General features: G+C 44.0%; 1 protein-coding gene across 1 annotated transcript; it reads left to right on the plus strand.

The window, feature by feature from the left end:
• Positions 1-2,077: 2,077 nt before the first annotated feature.
• Positions 2,078-19,498, plus strand: HSP90B1 (heat shock protein 90 beta family member 1). Its single transcript, XM_075007719.1, has 18 exons — positions 2,078-2,211; positions 2,693-2,792; positions 4,028-4,169; positions 4,254-4,370; positions 5,075-5,406; positions 6,894-7,005; positions 7,994-8,107; positions 9,815-9,931; positions 11,476-11,613; positions 11,691-11,768; positions 11,849-11,914; positions 12,322-12,591; positions 12,874-13,119; positions 13,553-13,689; positions 15,649-15,727; positions 15,811-15,966; positions 16,885-16,980; positions 19,227-19,498. The coding sequence occupies exons 1-18, from the start codon at positions 2,163-2,165 to the stop codon at positions 19,254-19,256; spliced, it is 2,379 nt and encodes a 792-aa protein (XP_074863820.1). The 5' UTR covers positions 2,078-2,162; the 3' UTR covers positions 19,257-19,498.
• The last annotated feature ends 3,597 nt before the right edge of the window (positions 19,499-23,095 follow it).

Below are 23,095 nucleotides of genomic sequence, written 5' to 3' on the forward strand. Positions count from 1 at the left end.
AAGCACAACCTCCCCAGCCCCGATTCACCCCCCTGTGGGCTCAACACCCACGTGCCCAGCTCTGGCTCCAGATCACCCCCTGCTCTGCTTCAAACCCCCTGCGGCCCGGCTCACCACCCAAGCAGGACTCTGGCTCACTACCCCCGTGCACAGCTCTGGCTCAACTCCACCCCTCATCCCCCTGCAGCCCTAACCCACCTCAGGCTTAGCCCACCTTCCATGGTCCCAACACACTGTCAGGCTTAAGCCCCCCCAACTGCCCCCCACACCCCAGGACTTACTTTTCTGCTGCTTCCCCGGCTGCAAAATGTGTGTTCTACCAGGGAAAAAGCCAGATCCCCACTTACACAAAATCCAGGTTACATGAGGATGAATTGAATGGAACCCTCACGTAACTCTGGGGGTCTACTGTACAGTAAACTCCTAAAATACTTGAACTTGATTCAGTAAGATTTATACAAGATACTGCATGATATTGTGCTATCAAAGTTTTTAAAGATCCTCTGACTCTTTTAACACATTGACTCATATACTTATGACTCAATTGCAATTTGTGTGCACTTTGCACCCCCAAATACCCATAGTTTCTGATAGCAACAGTGTTGTCATCCACCTTCTGGACAAGGCAAGACTGCAGTAAGGAGGGGGTGTACAGGAGTCACATGCATTAAAGCTTATGTAACAATCCCAACACAATGGTGACCCCCTGTTACAGACCCAGCTGTTACACACAGTGCACAGGTACAGTGGCCACCCTCCAGGATTGCCCTGGAATCTTCAGGAATTAAAGCTAAGTACTTAGTTGAAGATTATGTCGTGCTGAAACTGCCAGGAAGGAGGGATGGATAGCTTAGTGAGCATTAGCCTACTAAACTCAGGGTTGTGAGCTCAACCCTTAGAGCCATTTAGGTATCTGGAGCGAAATAGCTTATTTTAAAAAGTCTGAGATGATAAGAGGTTCTGCTGTGAGGGCAGGGTACTGGACTCAATGGCCTCTGAAGGTCCCTTCCAGTTCTATGAGATAGGTACATTGTAACACATTCAACTAAAATTTGCAATTCTAGCACAGGGCCAACAATCAGTTGAACTAGGGCAGGGTTTTACGGTGTGGGAATGGGGAGAGGGAGCCAGCTGGGGGTGTGTGCTCCAAGGTGGGGCCAGAAATTGGGTGTTAAGGGCAGCGTTTCTACTTTGCTCACCCCGACCTAGAGCAACCCAGGCTAGGACTGGCCGCACGGCCCCACCAGAGTCAATGGCGATACAGAAGCTGCAGCTGCAAACAAGCGGAGAACGGAGGGGCAAGGAGAGAGGGGCAGGGTAAAGGAACGTAAGCACAAGAACCTAGGACTACAATTCCCAGCATGCAACGCTTCTGTCAGGAGGCAGACAACTCTCAAGTCTCGGGAAAACGTGAAAACTCCGATTCCCATCACGCCAGGCGGTGTCTGGACGCCAGTTCCGCTAGGCAGCGCTCCGGAGCAGTACACGCCGGGAGTTGCGGCCTAAACGGTGTTGGGAGTATGCTCCCCACATTCCTCATGCTGGGAGTATCGACCCGTACTCTACCCTCCTCCCGCAGCAGTCATGTTCGCAGCAGTAATACGCGGTTCCGGAGACCGCACTGGCTGCCCTTTTCCGCCGACGTTATTCCTCCCGGAAGTAGACGTTGCCGTAGTGACTATCTCTAGGGCAAACATTCCGAGCGCCCCGGAAGTGCTTGTTTCGATCCGGCCATGTGGAGGCTTTATCGCTTTAATCACGGGTCCCATTCTGGGATGATTCCTATATCGCTGGAGTCAAACATGTCTGAGTATTAAATGTAAAAAATAAATAAACGCCAGGCCTGTTCAACTGGCTGTAGAAAATGATTGGCCGACTCTTCCCACAAATGACCAATCAGAGGTAGCCACGCTCTGGCTGCAGGAAGCCGCACATGGAAGGTTCTGATTGGCCAGAAGCGGGGTCCGCCCCACCCCTGAGGATTCTCTATTGGCTCTGTGTTTGGCGTGGTGCGCTCTGGTTGGTGGATTGCCGAGCGCCTTTTCCTGCCCCTCGCGAGGGACTGTGATAAGGCTGGGGGAGGGCCTACAGTACGGGTCTGTGGTGTTGCTGTGAGGGGTGGTTAGGGGCTACGCTGCTCACGGCGCACGGACAGCACCGCCATGAAGCCGCTGTGGGGACTGGTTTTGCTGGGCGTCCTGCTCTTGGCTTGTGAGTTGCCCGCCGCTTCTAGAAGCTTCTGCTGAGGAGCGGCCGGGGCTCCGGCCGGGGATGAAAGGAAGGGAAGGGAGAGGCTGGGCTGGGGCGCGGTGCTGGATAAGCCGGCGGCGGTGCACTGTTGCGCGCGGGCAGAGCCGCTGCGTCCAGCCCCGCCCCCCACCACATGCGATCGGTTCTTCCTCCCGCGCGCCTGGGTTGGGGGCGGTGGTGGGAGGTGCGTTGTCACCTCTGGGCTTTGAGCGTCGTGGGGCTGCTTAGTCCTGCGCCCTTTGGGAGCTGAACGGCTTCCCGTAGGAACGTCGTCATCAGGGGTGGGAGAGGTCGGGGGCCCGCTCTGCGGGCCGTGTTGTCCGGCGGTCGCTCCACTACCTGAGTCGCCGGGACTGCGGCTCGCAACGGTCCTGAGCCCTCGTCCCCGTTTCAAACGCGCCCGACCAGCGGAACCGTTTTCTAACGCCCCTTTCTCCCCCAGCATCGGCCGGGGCGGAAGAGCTCGATGTAGATGGTACCGTAGAAGAGGATCTCGGCAAAAGCAGAGAGGGCTCTCGGACCGATGACGAAGTTGTTCAGAGGTTTGTATCGCTGGTGTTGTAAAGAGGTGTCGCACGCCCCGATCTGGTCCCATAACAAAACGATAGTTGGTGGTGTTACTACCTCATCCTTGCTGGCCTGGCAGTTGGCAGTGTAGCTGGGGAAAGGTTTATTGTATTTCTTCAGTGGGCCTCAAGTAGGGATGGGGCACGTGCCATAAGAGCTGCACCGTCCCAGAGCTGAATCAACTCCTCTAGGTGTTTCCATAGTTTTCCAGGAGACTGTATAAAAAGCCCTGAAGAAGTAAGTGCAAACTAAATTTTCCTATGATGGGTCGTTTATAGTGCTGTATAATGCCCAGCTATTCAAATGCAATGTTTGTATACTAATGGATTCATTTTATAATATGATAAAAATGAGAAAGTAAAAAGTCCTTTAGTGATGCTAGGTGGTGACGTGTTTTCATGTAATTGTTCATAAACTAGTGAGGTGAGAGTTGAGGGTGTACAAGACAAATCAGATTCCTGAAAGGAGTACTGTAGTCTGAAAAAGCAGTGAACCACTGTTCCAGGGAAATGAGCTCTGGTCTTCTAGAGTATTTTCTTTTAAAAAATTGTCCTATTTTGTCTTTGTCATATGAAAAGAATAAGTTTAGTTAAAAGCTGCTACGGTATAAGGTCAACAATAACGATTCAGCATCAACAGCTGAGCCCAGGGAGAGGGAGGCATATTTGGAATTGACTTTGATCCCAAGTGTAGGCCAGGTCTGGCATTGACTGCTGTCAGAAGACCCGATGGTGGTGTAGATGGACCTTTGATCGGACCCATTAGTGTTCTTATGGCTTTCTATGGTCTTAAGTAGCTTTTATTGCTAATATTCCAGGGCACTGACAATATTCTGACACAACTATGTTAGCTTGTAGCAAACACTGAAGGAAAAAAATTAGTTACAAAAGGGGTGGCATAAAGCATGCAGTTACTCTTTTTTAACATTAGCAACGTTATTACATATTGTATTTTCAATACAAGGGGCCTGTAACATTTCTTGCTGAATAGAGAAACTTTTACATCTAATGTTCTCAACATTTTGTGGTTAATAGTCAGAATCAAGTATTAGAGTTCTAAACTGTTATCCTGCTGTGATAGTTGGTGGAATGTCCTAGTAACTGACCTAGATCTCTGTTCTAAGGCCAAATTCAGTTGTTCCTGCTGCTGCTAATAAGTTACAGTAACTGAATAAGATCTAATAAAAAGTTAGCTAACTTTGTCTCTACAGGGAGGAGGAAGCTATTCAGTTAGATGGCTTAAATGCATCCCAGATAAAAGAGATCAGAGAAAAATCAGAGAAGTTTGCATTTCAAGCTGAAGTTAACAGAATGATGAAACTCATTATCAATTCTTTATACAAAAACAAGGAGGTAAGCAGTATGTTTATCCAGGCAATGTCAACACCTATAATTCAAGCATAAAATTTGTTATAACCCTAAACTTTTTTGTTTCAGATCTTCCTGAGAGAATTGATTTCAAATGCTTCTGATGCTCTAGATAAGATAAGGCTAATATCGCTGACTGATGAAAACGCTCTTGCTGGTAATGAAGAGCTCACTATTAAAATAAAGGTAAGAGCTGTTAGCTACTATAGTAATGTGCTGATTCTTCCATTTCCTCTTCCCACTTCCATTGGAAAATACTTTTTCTTGCCCAGATTAGTGTATTTGTATTTAACATGCTGCAGATCCCAGGGTTTGTGAACGAGTTTGACTAAAATCTTAGTACCTTACTATTGGATTGACCATAAAATCTTCAACTGCATGTCTGAACTGATGTTTAGCGTGCCATATAAAGTCAATCTGGTACAGAGTTCAAGCTAAACCAATAACATTGTTGGAGTTGGTATTAAGTTGAATTACTGTGGACTCTACACTGCAGGAGAGTCACTAGGAGAAATTCCTGTTACCTTACGTTGACTGACTTGGCTCCTATCCATGTAGAACGCAGGTTTGGCTGTAGAGCAGTCTCTTAAGTTGACAGTCCATGATGCTCTGAGATCAAGGCAATCTCTGCTGTAGTGTAAATGTAGCTTTAGAGTTATAATATTTTTATACATGCATGCGAGGACTCTCACTCTGCAAAAAGTGGATGAACCTCTGCCTTTCTTCAGCAAGAGTGTGTGTCAGTGCTCTAATCAGATTGTTGCATACCAGGTCTTCATGAAGAATCTTCTCCATTACTGTAATATTCACCTGCAACTCTCAGCTTTAACTAGATGGAGCACCTGTGGTCTTTAAAGTGATATTTAATGGTATGTGCTTTCTTTTTCTAGTGTGATAAAGAGAAAAACATGCTTCATGTTACAGACACAGGTATTGGCATGATCAAGGAAGAATTGATCAAAAACTTGGGTACCATTGCCAAGTCTGGTACAAGTGAATTCTTAAACAAGATTACTGAAATGCAAGAAGATAATCAGTCAACCTCTGAGTTGATTGGCCAGTTTGGTGTTGGTTTCTACTCTGCTTTCCTGGTAGCAGATAGAGTTATTGTCACATCAAAGCACAACAATGATACTCAACACATTTGGGAATCTGATTCAAATGAATTCTCAGTGATTGATGACCCCAGAGGAAACACGTTAGGCAGAGGCACCACTATAACGTAAGTCTTGCAGGTGATCCTAAAAACTTAACCTCAATAGATTAGTAATATACAATACTACAATATAATACTGCTCATTAGCATGCTATCTCTTCTCATGCATTATGAATTCTTTGCATTTAACTCTTCATTTATAGTGTCCTGCTCATGGAATAAGTGTTTTGTTCAGAGTAGGGAGGACTTCCTGAATCAGGAACTTGAGGAGAATTAAACTACACACTAAAGGTGATGAGATGTTGAAAGTGGGAAGAGCAGGTATAGTTTAAGGATTTGATGAAATATAAATAGACTTGGTCATGCTTGACTTTTTTATCAAGTTTGAAAATTCTGTAGGTCAGCTGCATGAGCTGAAAAAACAGATTAGCTGTGTAGTAAGAGTACTCAGTGTTCTGTTTCATCACTTTTTAGAAGAAATGCAAATTTTGAATACTTCATGGTCACGGTAATACACTGTTTACCTTACTGTTGCACATTAACACACGCTTAAGAGCATAATTCATCTCTGAACTTACGATGCTCTGACACAAGGGGCTACTATGCTGGGTGGTCTTCCTGCTAATATAGGTAGTTGTATCTGTGGCTTTTATCATATGAGCATCAAGAACCACACAAACACTCCACTTTCAATTTTGTCAAACTTGCATTAACTTCAAGTAGAGCAGACAAAGCTTAAAATTCATGTGAAAGTTTCATGATTGTTTCCATCTCTGGTTGTTTGCTTAATGAAATCTGAAGTGTACTAAAACAACTAGTCCAGATTGCTTAAATACTACTAGGAAGACTTTCCATCAACTTAATGTGAAAAAACAAATGCCCTATGTAATAGTTTATCTGACAAATCCTATGAGCAGCCAATCTGAAGTTGTACTATGGGACTAGGTTGATCCACTCATGGATTGGCACGCAATTCAACGTCCTCGTGTGGACCCTTTTTTCTCTTTTTGTAGTATGCTGCTGTGCTGTTGAATTCAAGTTTGTTTTTTAAGAGAATTTTATATGTACTGGGAAAGTTCATTCGTTAAAAGCACTTTTAACAGAGGGCTAGCCATGTTATTCTGCATCTGCTAAAAACAGTGAAGTCCTGTGCCACCTTACAAACAGATTTTTGGAGCCTAAGCTTTGTGGACAAAAAATTTTAGCGTAAGGTGCCATAGGACTTGGTTTCTTAAACACTTTGTGACATTTCTCCTGCCCTCTTTTCCTGCATTCAACTATAGTGACAGATGTTGCACTAATCTGGCTTGTCTTTAACTGTAGTTTTTCTAAAGCTGTCCTGATGTGGTTTGTTTGAGGTTCTGTAATTGGAACAGCTGTAAAAGTACTGTACTTCCTCTGGAAAAGACAGGATACCAAAGGACCAGAGTTGACAGTTAATCCCAGTTCAGTTGGAACGTTCCCAAGGGACTGTAATTAAGCATAAATAAAGTAAAATTGCACTGATGCTAGTCTAACACTTGCACTGAATGGCTTGTACTGTCTTTTTCCAGCCTTCTCTTGAAGGAGGAGGCATCTGACTATCTCGAGCTGGATACAATTAAAAATCTTGTGAAGAAATATTCACAGTTCATAAACTTTCCCATATATGTGTGGAGCAGCAAGGTAAATAGTTCTTAACTCTTATTTAATGTAATTAGTTATCTATATATGATATATCCATGTCACGCATTTTGAAAGGTTTGAGCAGTATGCTTCCTGGTAGGGTGCCCTCAGTAAGAGAACTTCATGAGTTTGCTCTCGGAGTTTAAGCCTTCTGTGAAAGAACTTGCCCTCGTGGGTTACCAAAACCTGTATTTGGTTGTCATTTGCTAGTAGTGTCTCCAAATAGACCTTTCCAAAGCAGCAGAACTGAAAAGTTGCAGGTGAGCTTCATTACTCTTTACACCTGGCGAATAAAAGCACTAATGGCAATATCACAGTGCTTGGAAAAGCTGAGCAATGGCTGAAGAAATTGGAATCTGAAACAATAAATCAAAAGAGGCAGGTGGTAAGGAGTAAGTCAAAGGTTTGTTCCTCTGACTCCTCAACTGAGTGGCCGGGGGGAATACTCTGCTGCTGCTTTGAGAGAGTCTGGGGGGGAAACAAAAAACAAAAAGACTATCTCTGGTAGCTAGAAGCAAAACCAAAAGGTGGAATTCCTAAAGCGGAGAACTGCTCATAGTAGAAATGAGTACTCTGTTACCCGTAGTTTCTGGGCTTATTAGGGTGAGTTTGGAGGCCTCACTGGAGGGTCTCATTCTAATCTTTGTCTGCCTCTGCTCAACAGTCTTGAGCAGCATAAAAAATTCCAACAGTGGTTGAAAATCGACTTAGGCAAGCTTCTTTCTGCTGCATTCCCATTCATATGTGCTGTTCGAGACAACTGTCTAATGCTATTGATCAGAATGCTATGTGATTTAATTTTAAAGCGTGACAGTGGACATGTTCCAGCTATGCTTTCAAAACAGCTTTATTGTCAGTTGGTAACTAGATTTGAAAATAAGCCCTGTAACCATTAATCACTTTGTTCTATTAGAAAAAATGGAAAGGCTGTTTTGACCAGGTTCTTCTGGTTTAAGCACAGTGGACTTACAGTTAAGTGTTTCCACAGACTGAGACTGTGGAAGAGCCCACTGAAGAGGACGAAGTAAAAGAAAAAGAGGAAACTGATGATGAAGCTGCTGTTGAAGAGGAAGAAGAGGAGAAAAAGCCAAAAACTAAAAAAGTAAGGTTTTGGGGTATAGACTTGAGTGTTAAAAGCTTTGTTTGTAGTTCCATGTTAAGCAGCATAGCACCTTTTAATCTTATAGATGTGCATGATACATTTTAGCAACACCAGTGTATTCTATAAAGTTTACCTGTCAATATTGCATTAGCACCGTAGCCCAACTAATAAGGCAGTAAAATAAGATTAGAACACACTAGTTGCAGTGTAATAAACATCAGAATACAAGAAAAGTTTTTTCCCTGTTATAGAAACTGGTAGTACTTCATGAATTGTAGTTCCCACAAGGATGCCTCTACAAGAAGCTGAGAACCAGGTCACAGGTGTGTTTACTGAATGAATTTTCACATTGGCAAATGAGCTTTTTTCAACAGAATCAAGCATCTTGAGCTGTTAAGCTAACTGACAAATCAGAATAATTACAATATATCACCCACACTTGAGCAGAAGAGTGTAATATTTTATTGTATAAACTCAGTGTGTGTAATTTGTTTGTGGCTAAACAAATGCTTAAACTCTGAGTTAGCAGCTGTCAGTCTTCTTAATATCTCATTGCTTGTTGCTGTATACTATACCTTAAACATAAGATTGTAAACCCTTCAGGTTTGGGCACCATGTCTAACTTTCCTGAAAACTCCTAGTACAGTACTGAGCACTTGAAGTAATACTGTGCATGCAGAACATCTGAGGTTGATACATAAATAAACGTTGAGATGCTTCAGTGAAGCAGTGATTTTTATTTTTCTTCTGTAACTTACAGTTGGTCTGCACTGCAAGTTTAGATTACGAGTTTGACCCAACACTAAAGTTGGTGTGTCAGCACTCCCCAGTTGATCTAAAGGACTTCTAAAATACAAATTTTGTATTCCATCTGAAGAGGAGTACAGCGTCAGAAGACATTCATTCATTGAATTAAGGACAACTGTAAAAGCTAGTGTAATCTGGCATTACTGGTTTCCAGGTGGTGATCAATGATGCTCTGGTGAGCACTTGAAACTCCAGTACTCTTTAGCCAAGTGACCAGGAAAAGCTCCCAGAATGTTCATTTCTGGTTGAAGCAGCATGGAAAATTCACCTATACAGCTGAGCATGCATGTCAAAGGTCACACACACCAGCATGGAGCGTTTGAGACAATTGCTGGGGGAGAGGTATAGGAATCGATGCAGGCAGAGCTCTGAGCCAGCAAAAGAAATGCTGGTATCTATCAATCAAACAGGAAATGGTTGATCAGGGCTACACTGGGAACATAAAGCAATGCCGTGTGGAAAATAAAAGTGCTTAGTCAAGTGTACTGTAGGACATGTTGATTCTGAGCCACAGACGTGAGAGGCTGATGTGTACCACAACCTGCAACAATGTTTTCATCACATCAATAAAGCAAATAGGAGCATAAATGTTTACAAAATTCTGGCTTTGAATGTTCAAGAATATGAAAAGTAGCCTAGGATTCCAGTCTGCTGCAGGTATTGTGGGATAGCTATCCATAGTGCAGTTCTTGAGGATGTGCGCCATCAACCATAACCACCTGCGGGGGGGGCATATAAAACTGAGTGTTTTGTTAAATCTGGTGCTTAAAGTTAAAATGAAATCAGTAAACTTGTTGGGTAGACATGCACTTATGGTAACTAAATAAATAGCAATGTCAGGCACATGCAAACCCCCTTTCCCCCCAAAAAACAAGTAAATTTTTATTTTTTTGTGCACAGGTGGAAAAAACTGTTTGGGATTGGGAGCTTATGAATGATATCAAGCCAATTTGGCAGAGACCATCTAAGGAAGTTGAAGAAGATGAATATAAAGCTTTTTACAAATCATTTTCTAAGGTAAACTGGATATGGGCTTCAAATTTCTATAGTACACTTCTGGATACAGTACACACTTCATTGGAAGCAGTTTATGGGGGAGGTAATTATGAAGGAGTCCCTTGGGTACCTTAAATATGGTTGTATCTTTGACTGTTATGTTTCAGTGAAATCAAATATCTTTTTATTTAGTCATTAATTAAATGTATTTTAATGTCCTGGCCTATGATGGGACTAAAAAACAAGTCCTTGCCAAGTTCAAGCTTCCACATGTATTGTAAGATTGTGTGGGCTTTTTTTTTTTTTGGTGGTCCACACCAGTGAGTTAGCAGTAGCTTAGTTGTAAAATAGCTGGTGGCTAGCATAGGGAAGGGAGAATCAGGCCAGTCAATGAGTGCATGTGGAAGTCTTTTGTGTTCAGTCAGGCATGTTTGCCAGCCAGCATCCTTTCATGTGTAGAGGTTGTATGCATACCCCTGTGCCAGCTATGGAGCAAGTGCTTGGATGGAAGGAGTGCATAGTAGTAGACAGGAGCAGAGGGCTGGTGCTGGTTTGTTTGTTTTTTTTTTTGTTTTTTTTTAAAAAAAAGTGGCATCACTAGGGTCATGTGCCCACGTGATGTTTTGTATGCACATTTTAAACATGCTAAACTGGACAAGCAGCATCTTCATGGAAATGAGAAATTCAGTGTTGAAAGCGTTACTTTTTGCTAGAATTCCACACTATTAGGCAATGCAGAATTAATCTTTGCAGATGACATCCTACTTTCTTAGGATCTGGGGGGTGGACCAGATCTGGCCTGCCGAGCCTGTTAACCCAATCTGATACATAGAGTAGTACTGGATGCTCCCTGTGGCTCTGCATGGTGGCAGGGGGGCAGTGCAGTTTGCTGAAGGTGGGGCCAGTATGCAGAGTCTTTCCCTCCCTCCCCCCCACCCCACACAGCCAGTTTGTTTGAGTGGTCTGGGGCTGCTGACTGGTAGGCAGGAAAGGCTGAGTGCTGCTGGCTGGATGTTGCTTAGATAAGCACCTCCCAGCCACAGCCTGTGCCTGTCACCCCACTCCCTCCCAGATCATTCACCCTTTCCTGCAGCCAAATGCCCTCTCAGATCCCATACTCTCTTACACCTGACTCCCCTACACCAAGCTCCCTTTTGCACCAAACTACCTCTGGAGAAAAGTGTAGCCCTTGATTGCTTTCCAAAATCTGGAAATAGCCTCCCATCCAGAATTGTCCACTCCTGTTATATCCTTTCATAAATACTTGCTCTTGTTGTTTAACTACTATATTTACATGCTATTTGCCAGGGAAGTAAACTACCAGAATGGTATTGGATCTCGGTATTTAGTTGGCACAATCTGTCTCGCTTCATGCAGATACCCAATTAAAAGATGTTAGTTTCCTTTCTAAAGGGTAAATCCAGGTTAGTGTTATGCAGAGATTACCACCACTCCTAATTTATCCCATGAATGATTTCTATATCACAGATTCAACTGTTCCTTCCACAAGTGCAGATTCACAAGAATCGCTTTCGGTTGATTAAATGGTAACTTTCCTTCCACAGGAACATGATGATCCTATGGCTTATATTCACTTCACTGCTGAAGGAGAAGTAACATTCAAGTCTATCTTGTTCATTCCCAACACAGCTCCACGTGGCTTATTTGATGAATATGGATCTAAAAAGAGTGATTACATTAAGGTAAAAGGATAAGCTTATTCCAGCTTTCAGAATGTTTAATACCTGAAACATTCCTAATTCTTGTTTTCATAATGCAGTTGTATGTCCGGAGAGTGTTCATCACTGATGACTTCCATGACATGATGCCAAAATACCTGAATTTTGTCAAGGGTGTTGTAAGTATCTTGCAGTCTTTCAAATGAATTGGCTTAAGTTACTGTTACATTGACTTCATAAATTCACTTTCTTCAATTAGGTGGACTCTGATGATCTTCCTCTCAATGTGTCCCGTGAAACACTCCAGCAGCATAAATTGCTAAAGGTAATTTGACAAGCTACTTGAGCCTAAGCACTGGGTGGCTAAGTAATATGATTGTAGCAAGTACGTGGAAGCACAAAATACACAACTAGCTGTCGTTAGCCTAGATTTTTTTTCCTAGACCTTTTGCTTCTAAATTAGAAATTTAAGTTATTTTTCTTAACTAAAAGGTGAGGATACAAAGTAGAATGCCTTTCACAGAGTTTTGCCGTATTCAGAGTTCTTAGCTATCCCCTTTTCATTCCCTCCCCCCCCCCCACAAAACAAGGTCTATAGATAATCTCATTTAGAAAAGAGGTAGGTAGACATAATCTTTCTAGAGCATTCTATGTACCACCTTTAAAATATTGGCTGTGCTCAGTGTTCATGTAACTATGGGTGAACTTGCTTTTTTGTCTCCTGGAATTTAGGTTATTAGAAAGAAACTGGTTCGTAAAACTCTTGACATGATCAAGAAGATTGCGGAAGAAAAATACAATGATACGTTTTGGAAAGAATTTGGTACCAACATAAAACTTGGAGTAATAGAAGATCATTCCAACCGTACCCGTCTAGCTAAACTTCTTCGTTTCCAATCGTCTCATCATGAAAGTAAGACTACTAGTCTGGACCAATATGTGGAGAGAATGAAAGAGAAACAAGATAAAATCTACTTCATGGCAGGAGCAAACAGAAAAGAGGTAAAATCTTCTACTTGACTTGTGCTACAACAATAGGAAACCTGTTTGAGTTTAGGAGTCTCACTATTTGTAATTCAAGATATTACTGCTAGAGTGATTTATGCTCTGTGTCATGTGGTAGTTGCTTACACTGTAGCATTGCTATTAAAGGCAGTTTTTAGACATTAGCAAGGGTGGCATTTAGATGAATATATTCTCAACTGTCTGAACTGTATAGTAATACAGTTCCAATTTAGTGTTGAGCAATACTAAACTCATTTCTGAATTAACTTGTATTTGTAGGCTGAATCTTCACCATTTGTTGAACGTCTTCTGAAAAAGGGTTATGAAGTGATCTATCTGACTGAACCTGTGGATGAATACTGCATTCAAGCTCTACCAGAATTTGATGGCAAAAGATTCCAGAACGTTGCTAAGGAAGGAGTGAAATTTGATGAAAGTGACAAATCCAAGGAGAGTCGGGAAGCTTTGGAAAAGGAATATGAGCCACTGTTAACCTGGATGAAAGATAAGGCTCTAAAGGACAAGGTACAAATTCTCTTCAGAGTAGCATTATCATGTTTCTTTCTAGTAATGGTATCTGATTAATCTTAACTTTCTTCCTCATTTTCCCTGTATACTTCATATTTTTGGCCCTTTTGGACATAAGCTTGGTTTCTAAATGACTGTAGCTAGCTTTCCAAAAAGGACTTCACTCACCTCACTTATTCTACACTAATAGGATGTTTAGAACTTTTTTCAAACAGCTTTCAAAGCTGCCTTGATTCATGTATAACAAATACATTTCTGTATTTGAGTGGAGGGTATTAAAAACTAACTTGACTTCAAATAGAAGAATTGCTAATTTGCTTTCCCAAAGTAATGCTGTAATGGAGATAACAAAATAGATGCTACTCTTCATTAGAAGATCCTGCTATCTCAGTAAATTAATTTTTTTTTTTTTTTTTTTTTTTCCCCCAAGATTGAAAAAGCTGTGGTGTCTCAACGTTTAACTCAGTCTCCCTGTGCACTGGTTGCTAGTCAGTACGGATGGTCTGGCAACATGGAAAGAATCATGAAGGCTCAGGCATACCAGACTGGGAAAGATATTTCCACAAAGTGAGTTTTTTTTTTTTTGTTTTTTTTTTGGTACTTCTCTGTAATATACATAAGCCACAGTTTGGTTTTTTTTTTTAATTATGCATTTATTTGTCGGAGAGTCTTTTGGAATTATAAGAATGGAGCTATTAGAAATACTCCATCCCTTGTTAAGAGTACCTTTATTTACAAGTACTTGCTTAAATGAGGGACACATTTACTGACCTTTCGTTCACTGGATGAGTGAACTCCCCCCACCCCCATGGCTCCAACCTGCTGCAGCCTGACCCACCAGCCCCACAGACCCAACCCACCTCAACTTTAAATCCCCCCTGCAGGCCCCCATGCACCCAAACCACTGTACCCTGACCCCACCAGTCTTAGACCAAAACTGTTGCAGACTTTAAATCCCCCCCCCCCCCGACCCAACCTGCAGCAGCTTGAACCCTGCCCCCCCCCACCAAACCAATCCTCCACCATCTTTTAACCCTCCCTCCCGCTCATGTCCCCAGACTGCCCCCCGCTTTTAACCTCCCACAACCCCAGGCTCACTCAGCTTTCAAGAGCAGCACCATGTGCTGACACTTCAAGCACTTGAAACCAATCAGACTGTTACACATCTTAATAGGAATTTAGTGTCCCTCTTTAAGAGCAAAAAGTTAGGAACCAATTGTGCTTGTACAGTGAGGAATGAGTGTATCTGGGGTGGAACTGATAACAGGAGGATTGTGATGCTGGAGGGTGGAGTGAAGTTCTGAAGGTAGAGCTGAGGCTAGGCTGGTGGAGAGGTGCATGTTCTTGAGGCCAAAGATTGAGGACAGAAGGTGGAGGGAAGCAGGGTTTGGTGTTCTGCTTAGGCTTAAGTTATCTCTGGCAGCTCCTGGACAGCAGCGTAGTGGAGGTGTTTAAGGTAGGCTTCCTGCCTAGCCAAGTGGCCAGTACTGTCCTGTTTTGCCAGTAGCAGGTCCACCTCCTAGACAAACTCTTATGTATAGGTACTGTACCCACTCTTCAGATTAGCCAGGAATTGGCCAATGGGAGTTTAGAGCCAGAGCTTGGGTTGGGAAGTGCACACAGCATCCTTTGGGTGGCCCCCCTGCCCCCGAAAGCTGCCAACAGGCCTGCTGCTGGCCACTTTGAGGTTACAGTGTGGTATGAGGACAGATGAAGAGATCTACTTTAGAACCACTGCAGCAAGGCAATGCAGTACTGGATTGTGACCTATAGTTTTGAAAACTACTGGACCACTTTTTTCCTGAACATTTAAGGTGTAACCTACTTTGAATACTCTACTCCAGTGTTGAAATTGAGAAATCAGTTTCCTGTTACCTGCAGTAATACTACTGTGATGTTACAACTATTTCTGACTACAGTTAGCTGTGTTTTGTTCTGTAAAAATACAGAATAACACAAAACAGACAGGTAGTATTTTAAAGATCAAACACGTCCAGATCTGAGGAAATGGGTCTGTCCCATGAAAGCATATTGCCTAAAATTATTTTGTTAGGATTTAAATGCTGTTTGACCGCTGGGTTTTTTTTGTTAGTTTTGAGTAGTAACCATAGGTTATGCAGAGTGATTTTTATTTATATAAAGGTAGTACATGTTTTAGGAAAGGGATCCATATAAACTTTGAATCCACCTACTGGCTAAGCATTGAGTTAGTTTTCAGTGCTTCATAAACCGCTTTTTATACTAGTGTACCTGCTTGCTTCAAACTGATTCAACAGAATGAATTGTGCTTCAGTAATATCAAGATAAGCCTCTGACCATCTCAAAATGCAGTTCCAATTAATAGTTCATGCTACAGCCCTGTGTTTCATATACCACTGACTTTCTGCATTATAGTTGTCACTGAGAATTTGAACTTAGACTCCTCTAAAGAAAACCAATCCTTGAGTACTAGATGGCAAACTGAAAGTGTTGTGTGTGCGCATGCGTGCAGATATATACAATAATCTAATGTGTTTTTTCTTTCAGTTACTATGCTAGCCAGAAGAAGACATTTGAAATTAATCCTAGACATCCGCTGATCAAAGACATGCTCAGGCGCGTCAAGGTAAATGGATGTGACAAAACAATAGGTTAACTGTCCAGCTATGTTAATCCTGTTTAATTGGCCTTCCTTCCTTTCCAAATCAGGAAAACGAAGATGATAAAACTGTTGCAGATCTTGCTGTAGTTTTGTTTGAAACAGCAACCATAAGATCGGGCTATATGTTACCAGATACCAAGGAATATGGAGAGAGAATAGAAAGAATGCTTCGTTTAAGTTTAAACATTGACCCTGATGCAAAGGTGAGCTGCCTTCACTTTTGGATCCTGTTTAGTGCTCCTGTGATCTTTGGCTTTCAAAGCACTTAAACAACTAAATCACCTTCCATGTCTTATAAGTTTAGGGGCGTACCTGTAGGAGGGGAGAAAACTAATAGCTATAGCCAAGCACTTTTGCATGAGCCTTCCAAGTCCAGGTCAGCAGCTTTGATGTTCTGGCTGTGCAGCTGCTCTTGGAGAACAAGCCTTGCTAACCCAATTGTTGACCTCAGCTTGCAAGGATCTACATAGCTGATCCTCCAGGTGGTGGCTGGGGGGGTCACAGGAGGAGAGAGAATCCTTCATAGCATCTAGAGTCAAATCTACTTGCTGTGTATCCCGCTTCTTGGAGTACAAAGGTGAACCGTTCTGATTTGACCGCCCTTCAAAATTTCTCCTAGGTCACATGACAACTTATCTACTGCAGGTGGCACAACACCATCTGAAGACTTGCAGTGTGCTGTTTTTCCTCACCCCCACAATTATGGGTTACTAGAGAAGGATGTAGGGAACAGCTGTAACAGATGTGCCCAGTGTGGAATTGCCATACTTAAAGAAAACCGCATTGGGAGTGAATAGCTGGATCTTGCTATCATGTTAGTGCAAAAGCAGGTGAATGGACCAGGAAAGTGAACCTCTTGATTATCTTCAGTCTGATCCACAGGACTACAGTCTCTCTAGTGCAATTAACTCAACACTTAACGTTGCACATGAAATATTAAACTTACTTTAAACCTTGAAGCTAGATGAATAAATAGCAGATTAAATCTGCTAACTTTTGTGCCTGGGTTCACTAAAACCCATTCAGTGTCAGTTCATACAGCTGTCTTTCAACTGAATCTTGTGCATGTCCATCTACCATTAAGACAAATAAGCAAACTAATGTGAAGTAAAATGTCTAAGGTGGAAGAGGAGCCTGAAGAACCTGAAGACACATCTGAAGTAGAGCAAGATGAGGAAGAAGTAGAAGCTGATGGTGATGAAAGTGAAACAGAGAAGGTCAGTTCTGCATCTGAATTGCTGTGATCTTTAATCCTGGTGTGTTTTTTGTGTCTTTGTGCGTCCCCCCCCCCCCCCCCACCTAAATTCTGAAGTCCCTTCACCTCATTAAAATGAGCAAACCATAGCTTCATTGAGGCATGGTGTAGACCTGTGCTTTTGATATCAGGCTGCTGCTTGTTGACCTTTTCAGATGAAATGGTGGTAGTTAAAGGGTGGATCTAAATTGGGGTTAAAGCAGAGACACTTCATCCCAAAGCACTTGGTGTATGCCTGTCCTAATTCTACTGGATGAGATGCTACTAAAATATTCAGAATAGATTAGTAAGTGTAACTTACTATTGGAGATTTTTAAACCACAAATAGCTTATTTCTGACCAGATTCATCAGTTACTCTATTAGACTGTATCAGAGGTAGCCGTGTCAGTTTGTAGTTTTCGAGACCAACAAAGTCTTGTGGCATCTTATATAGCCTAACAGATATTTTGAAGCACAAGCTTTTGTGGGGAAAAGACCCACTTCATCAGACGCATCTGATGAAGCGGGTCTTTGCCCACGAAAGCTTGTGCTCCAAAATATCTGTTAGGCTATAAGGTGCCACAAGACCTTTTGTTCTTTTAGAATGCTAGCCAGTTTCCAATAATCATGTTTCAAGGTTAAATTTGATTACTGAATACTCACAAATGGAACTAAAAGTAACCCTAGATCTTTAGAGAGATGCAACTGTTTTACTGTAGAGGGTCACAAGTTGTAATGCTCTGGGACACTTTTTCTGGAATTGTAGTTTCCTACTGCATCATTCCCTAGTCTGAAGATCAGGTGGAAGAACTACTGAAGCAAACAGAATAAATGATTGGTTCCTAGCAGCAGGGAAGGGCCTCTTTCACTTAAATCTGTTCTCTTGGGGTGATACAACATAAGGGCTGTGTCTATGCTATCCAAAAACTTCGAAATGGCCATGCAAATGGTCATTTCGAAGTTGACTAATGAAGCACTGAAATACATATTCAGTGCCTCATTAGCATGCGGGTGGCCGTGGCACTTTGAAATTGACATGGCTTGCTGCTGTGCAGCTCGTCTAGATGGGGCTGCTTTTTGAAAGGACCCCCACCTACTTCGAAGTCCCGTTATTCCTATGAGCAGATGGGAATAAGGGGACTTCGAAGTAGCCGGGGTCCTTTAGAAAAGGAGCCCTGTCTGGACAAGCCACCTGGCCGCAAGCCATGTCAATTTCAAAGTGCTGTGGCCACCCGCATGCTAATGAGGTGCTAAATATGTATTTCAGTGCTTCATTAGTCAACTTCGAAATGGCCATTTGCATGGCCATTTTGAAGTTTTTGGATAGTGTAGACATAGCCAAGGAGTGTTTGGTGTTCAATCTCCTGTAGCCTGTAATTTGTCTATAAAGCTGAAATGTTTTTCTCAATTGTACCTAAATCTGCTGTTTTAGTGAGGTACATAACCAGGGTTGGGGATGTGGTGATTTTTGGGGAAGATAAAGTGTGCTAGATAAAAACAAGCTCTAACAAAACTGTTACCTGTGTCTGGACTCATACATAGCTGTTTAAATGTACCTGCTACACTTCTTCTATGCTGACCTGCTGCAGCAGTAGATAGATAGGAACTCTAGTTTGTTTGGACTGTCTAGTTGTCATTTATAGCAGTTCTATTTTTTAAAAAAAAAAGCTCAGCAGTCATGATCCAGACAGCTGCTATGTCTCCATATTTTCAGTGTCCTTTTTTTTTTTTTAAACTGAGAAATTTCCCAAATGGTTCACAATCACAATGGCATTCCAGAGGTAGCCTATAGTGGACAAGTTGGGTTTTTTTTTGGTGCCCTTTTGTTGTAAATGATGTAAAAAGCCAAATTTTTTTAAAAAATTGTTCTAGATTAAATAGGGGGTCATATTTTCCTCCAGTTGGACACACATGGAGCCTCCTGTAGGAACAAGATGGTTTTAAAGATTTCCTCCTGTTACTCGCCTATTGTGTATTAAACCTAAATTGGTGTAAACAAGTAAATAGCTTTTTTTAAAGGGACTAGCAGAGCTTGTGACTCAAGACAATAAATGCTATGAAAATGAGAAACACAGCAAACATACTACAGAAACTGGCCTTCTGAAGCATCATAATGTATAGAAGCCATGGTTTCCAGTATGCAGACATGGACCCAAGATATTGATTACTCATTTATAAATCTTTTTAAATTGTCTTGAGCCAAAACTTAATTTTCTCTCTCTCTGCAGGAATCCACAGATGTAAAAGACGAACTGTAAACGGCACTCAGCTAGCATCCTGCCTGGGGTGAGGAGGGAATGTGAATTAGACTTTTCAGTTTTTCACTGTAAAATGTTGAGGGGGGTGGTGTGTTGGGGTTATGGGCAGAGGAAGATTTTTTTAAGTTGAATTTTTTTAAAACATTCCTCATGAATGTAAATTTGTACTATTTAACTGACCTATTCTTGGTGTGAAATCTTGTCATGTGTACAAAATAAAAATGTTCCCAAACACTGTGTAACCTCTGTCCTGAGTGGAATGCTAATGCCTTTTCTCTGTACTCTGGCCTAGGCTAGAGGAGTTCACATGTTTGGCTTGCATGAGTGCTTGGTGTATACAGTGGGTGACTAGGGAGAGGTGGGACAGAGCTGATGTGCTCAGTATTAAATCACACTTGTGATAATTGCAACTTCTGCAAATAGGAAGGTTAAGACTCTTACATTGAGTGAGCTAAAATGCCTCTGCTGTCAAAATCAGACTCTTCACTTGGTCTTGGAGAGATGCAGCATAAACCTTTTAAGCATCCACTGTTTGGGCAGTGGGGTGACAAGGGGAACCTGTACAAATTTCTCAAGTTCCGAATTGCTGGCTGGCTTCTGCATGCACTGGAAGGCCATATCTCACAGGGGTCGGCTACATGGAGCTTGCTTCGAAGTGGCTTGGATAAAGCAAGTGATTAAATTTATATTCAATTAGTTGATTGTATCATCTCTTCACCTTCATCTCTATTGCACTTCGTAGGAGCCCAGTATATTACCCTGTTCAGTGTGTACTAGAGTATTTGAGTGGATTTAAAACACTGCATCTAAAAGAAAATTATTTTGCATTATTCTCTCTTCCCACAATTTACTCCAGCACTGAAGCTCTTCACACTTAGTGGATATTGTTCTTCTTCGAGTGTCCCCGTGGGTGCTCCACAATAGGTGTCGGGCTTGCCCAGCGCCGCAGATCGCATCTTCCAAGCAGTATCTGCTGGACCACGCATGCGCCGGCGCGCGCCGCTCCCTTGTGCGCTCCTGGCCATGTGCGCAATCCGGTCCCCGCCAGTTCCTCTTAACCGCCGTCGGCTGCAGACGGAATCCGAACTAGGCTAAGGCCAAGTAGCGTATTCAATGACTAACTGTTTTTCTTTAAAGTTTTTTTTTTTTTTTTCAAGTACTTAGGCTACTGCAAGTTAGCCGGTTGTGTGTTTGGTGTGTGTGTTTTTTGTTATTTTTCAAAACAAAAAAAACAAAAAAAACTACAAGCGGGCCAGCTTCAATCCAGTCCCAGTAACAAGCGCCAGAGGCCAGGAGCATAGGGCCATCAGCCCTCCTGCCGCGGCAGGCCATCAGAAGGGGAAAACAGCACAGAGAAGGTGCTAAGTACCCGTTTAACAACTGAAAGACTCACCAACAATGTCCTCTTCAGGATTTAAAAAATGTGAGTCCTGCCAAGAGGCGATGCCAGCGTCTGATGGGCACAGTCTATGGATAAGGTGCCTTGGAGTCCCATGTTGCACAGAAATGCTCCTTCTGTGCTAAATTAACAGCCAGAGCAAGGAGAGACAGGGAGATGTGGCTTAAAATGCTGCTTTTCGACAAGGCCCTCCAGCCAGACGTGCCGGAGCGGCCGCAGCAGGAGGGACCCTCCGGGGCCCATAAAAGGAAAGCTGCCTCCCTCACCCCATCAGCGCAAAAACTGAGGAAAGTCTCCCCAGCCCAATCCCTGCCGGCAGCAACAGCGAGTGGGACGGGAGGAGCGAGCAGCCCCCAGCCGCAGCAACAGCTGATCGGGGGCGGCACGGAGAGCCACATGGAAGCGGCTCAGCCTCTGATAATCAGCCAGCCACCCCGCACCACAGGCAGGGTGGCGGCTAAACAAGTGCCGGTACCGGCGGCACCGCAGGCAGCGGCACCAACCCCCGGGGAACCAGTGGTGCAGAGAGCGCAGGCACGCAGCCTGCAGGCACCGGAGGACACCGCACGTGCAGCACCGCCCTCAAGCGTGCGGAGCACGGTGCGGAGGGGGCCGGGATCCCCTGTACGTCAGGGGGCGGAGTTACCCCCTCAAGGGAGGGGGAAGGCTGCACATGAGGAGGCATTGCAGCCCCTCTCCGCACAGGGCTGTGGAGTTGCTTTCTCGCAGCCCTCCAACCAGAAGGCAGGGGTCCCCCCTAGCCTACCCGGAGCCCCCTTCTCCATTTTTGCAACCAGCCTCACCCTGGCTGGAACCACCTTCACCCTTCCTGGGGTTTGAACCACTGGACTGTTATGCAAAATCACTCTCTCCAGTGTCTCGACGATCTCCCTCCCCCAGACGCAGAGGGTATGCACCAAGGGAGTGGTCTAGGTCACCTTCCCAAGAACAGTGCCTATACTGCCATGGTCACCCCTACCACACGGGGCATAGACACCATCGGCAATCTACTAGGGAAAGATCCCCACAGACGATCTCGTACCCCCGAGGGCAATCGCGACCGGGGACAGAGACTCAAGCATCTCGGGGGGACTGGTTATGGAACCCCGAGATTTTCCCTCGCAAACCTCTAGTGAGAGGGTGTACCATCACCAGCAGGAACCGGAAGGGTCCAGAGAGACATACCCCAGCGGTTCCTCGCTCTCCTCCCCGGACGAGGCTACGGCCCCGGGGGACGTCCATCCTCCGGACGATCTCAAACAGTTTCAAGAGCTGTTTAAGAGGGTGGCCTTCACGCAAGGCATCCAGACAGCAGAGGTGCAAGAGAAACACCATAAGCTCCTCAAAAATTTGAGACCTCTGGCCTCCTCCAGAGTAGCAATACCGCTTGATGAAGCGATCTTAGAGTCCGCCACTACGATATGGCAGACCCCTGCGACTATTCCGCCTGTCCAAAAGAGAGCGGATAAGAAATACTTCGTGGCGGCGAAGGGCATGGAGTTCCTGTTCAGCCACCCACAGCCAAATTCCTTGGTGGTGGAGTCGTCGCAACAAAGATGAAAGACATCTCAATTCAGGACAGGGGGAACAGACAAAGATGCCAAGAAGCTAGAGCTGTTCGGCAGAAAGGTCTACTCCTCCTCCACCTTAACGTTGCGAATAGCAAATTACGCAGCGCACTTAGCGAACCATAATTTCGACAATTATTCCAGGTTAATCTCCCTCATGGACTCGCTTCCAGAGGACAAAAAGCCGGTGCTCAAGGCCATAGTGCAAGAAGGCTACGCAGCCTCGAGGACGGGAGTTCAGATCGCCCTGGACGTTGCGGACACAGTAGCACGTTCCACAACAACGGCAGTGGTGATGCGAAGGGAGTCCTGGCTCCAGACTTCGGGTATACCGAGGGATCTGCAGGCAAAGATAGTTGACCTTCCCTTCGACTCGCAGAAGCTGTTTGCTGAATCAACTGACTTGGTCCTTCATTCCAGTAAAGATTCAAGAGCCACACTCAGGACCCTGGGGATTTACACCCCTCCATACACAAAGAAAAGGTACTACCCTCAACAAAGACGGTACCAGTACCAGCAACAGCGCCCCCAGTACCACAGGGGTTAGGAGCAAGGGCGACATCAACAGCACCAGCAGTACAGAACTCCCAGGCGACGTTCACAACAGAGCCGTGCGTCCTCGGGGCGGGGCCAAAGGCCACAAGTTTGACATACAGATCCAGGGCTGCGCCATCACTACCATCGCACAAGGTCATCCGAAGCGACTATTCCACCATTGCCTCCGACCATTCTACGACCAGTGGCAAAGGATCACCACAGACAAATGGGTGCTGGAGATCATAGCCACGGGGTACGCCATCCCCTTCCAGTTGCTCCCACCGTCACGACCTCCACCCAAGCCCCACCTCCAGGAGGCCTCCCATGTAGCGAGG

The sequence above is a fragment of the Carettochelys insculpta genome, chromosome 1 (assembly GCF_033958435.1).
Source record: "Carettochelys insculpta isolate YL-2023 chromosome 1, ASM3395843v1, whole genome shotgun sequence".
NCBI classification, from domain to species: domain Eukaryota; kingdom Metazoa; phylum Chordata; order Testudines; family Carettochelyidae; genus Carettochelys; species Carettochelys insculpta.

Bases quoted from the DNA above. Each gene is read 5' to 3' on its own strand.
- HSP90B1 (XM_075007719.1), top strand. From the start codon at position 2,163: ATGAAGCCGCTGTGGGGACTGGTTTTGCTGGGCGTCCTGCTCTTGGCT. The intron at 2,793-4,027 runs GTTTGTATCGCT...TTGTCTCTACAG, and splicing joins GATGACGAAGTTGTTCAGAG to GGAGGAGGAAGCTATTCAGT. The intron at 9,932-11,475 runs GTAAACTGGATA...TTCCTTCCACAG, and splicing joins TTTACAAATCATTTTCTAAG to GAACATGATGATCCTATGGC.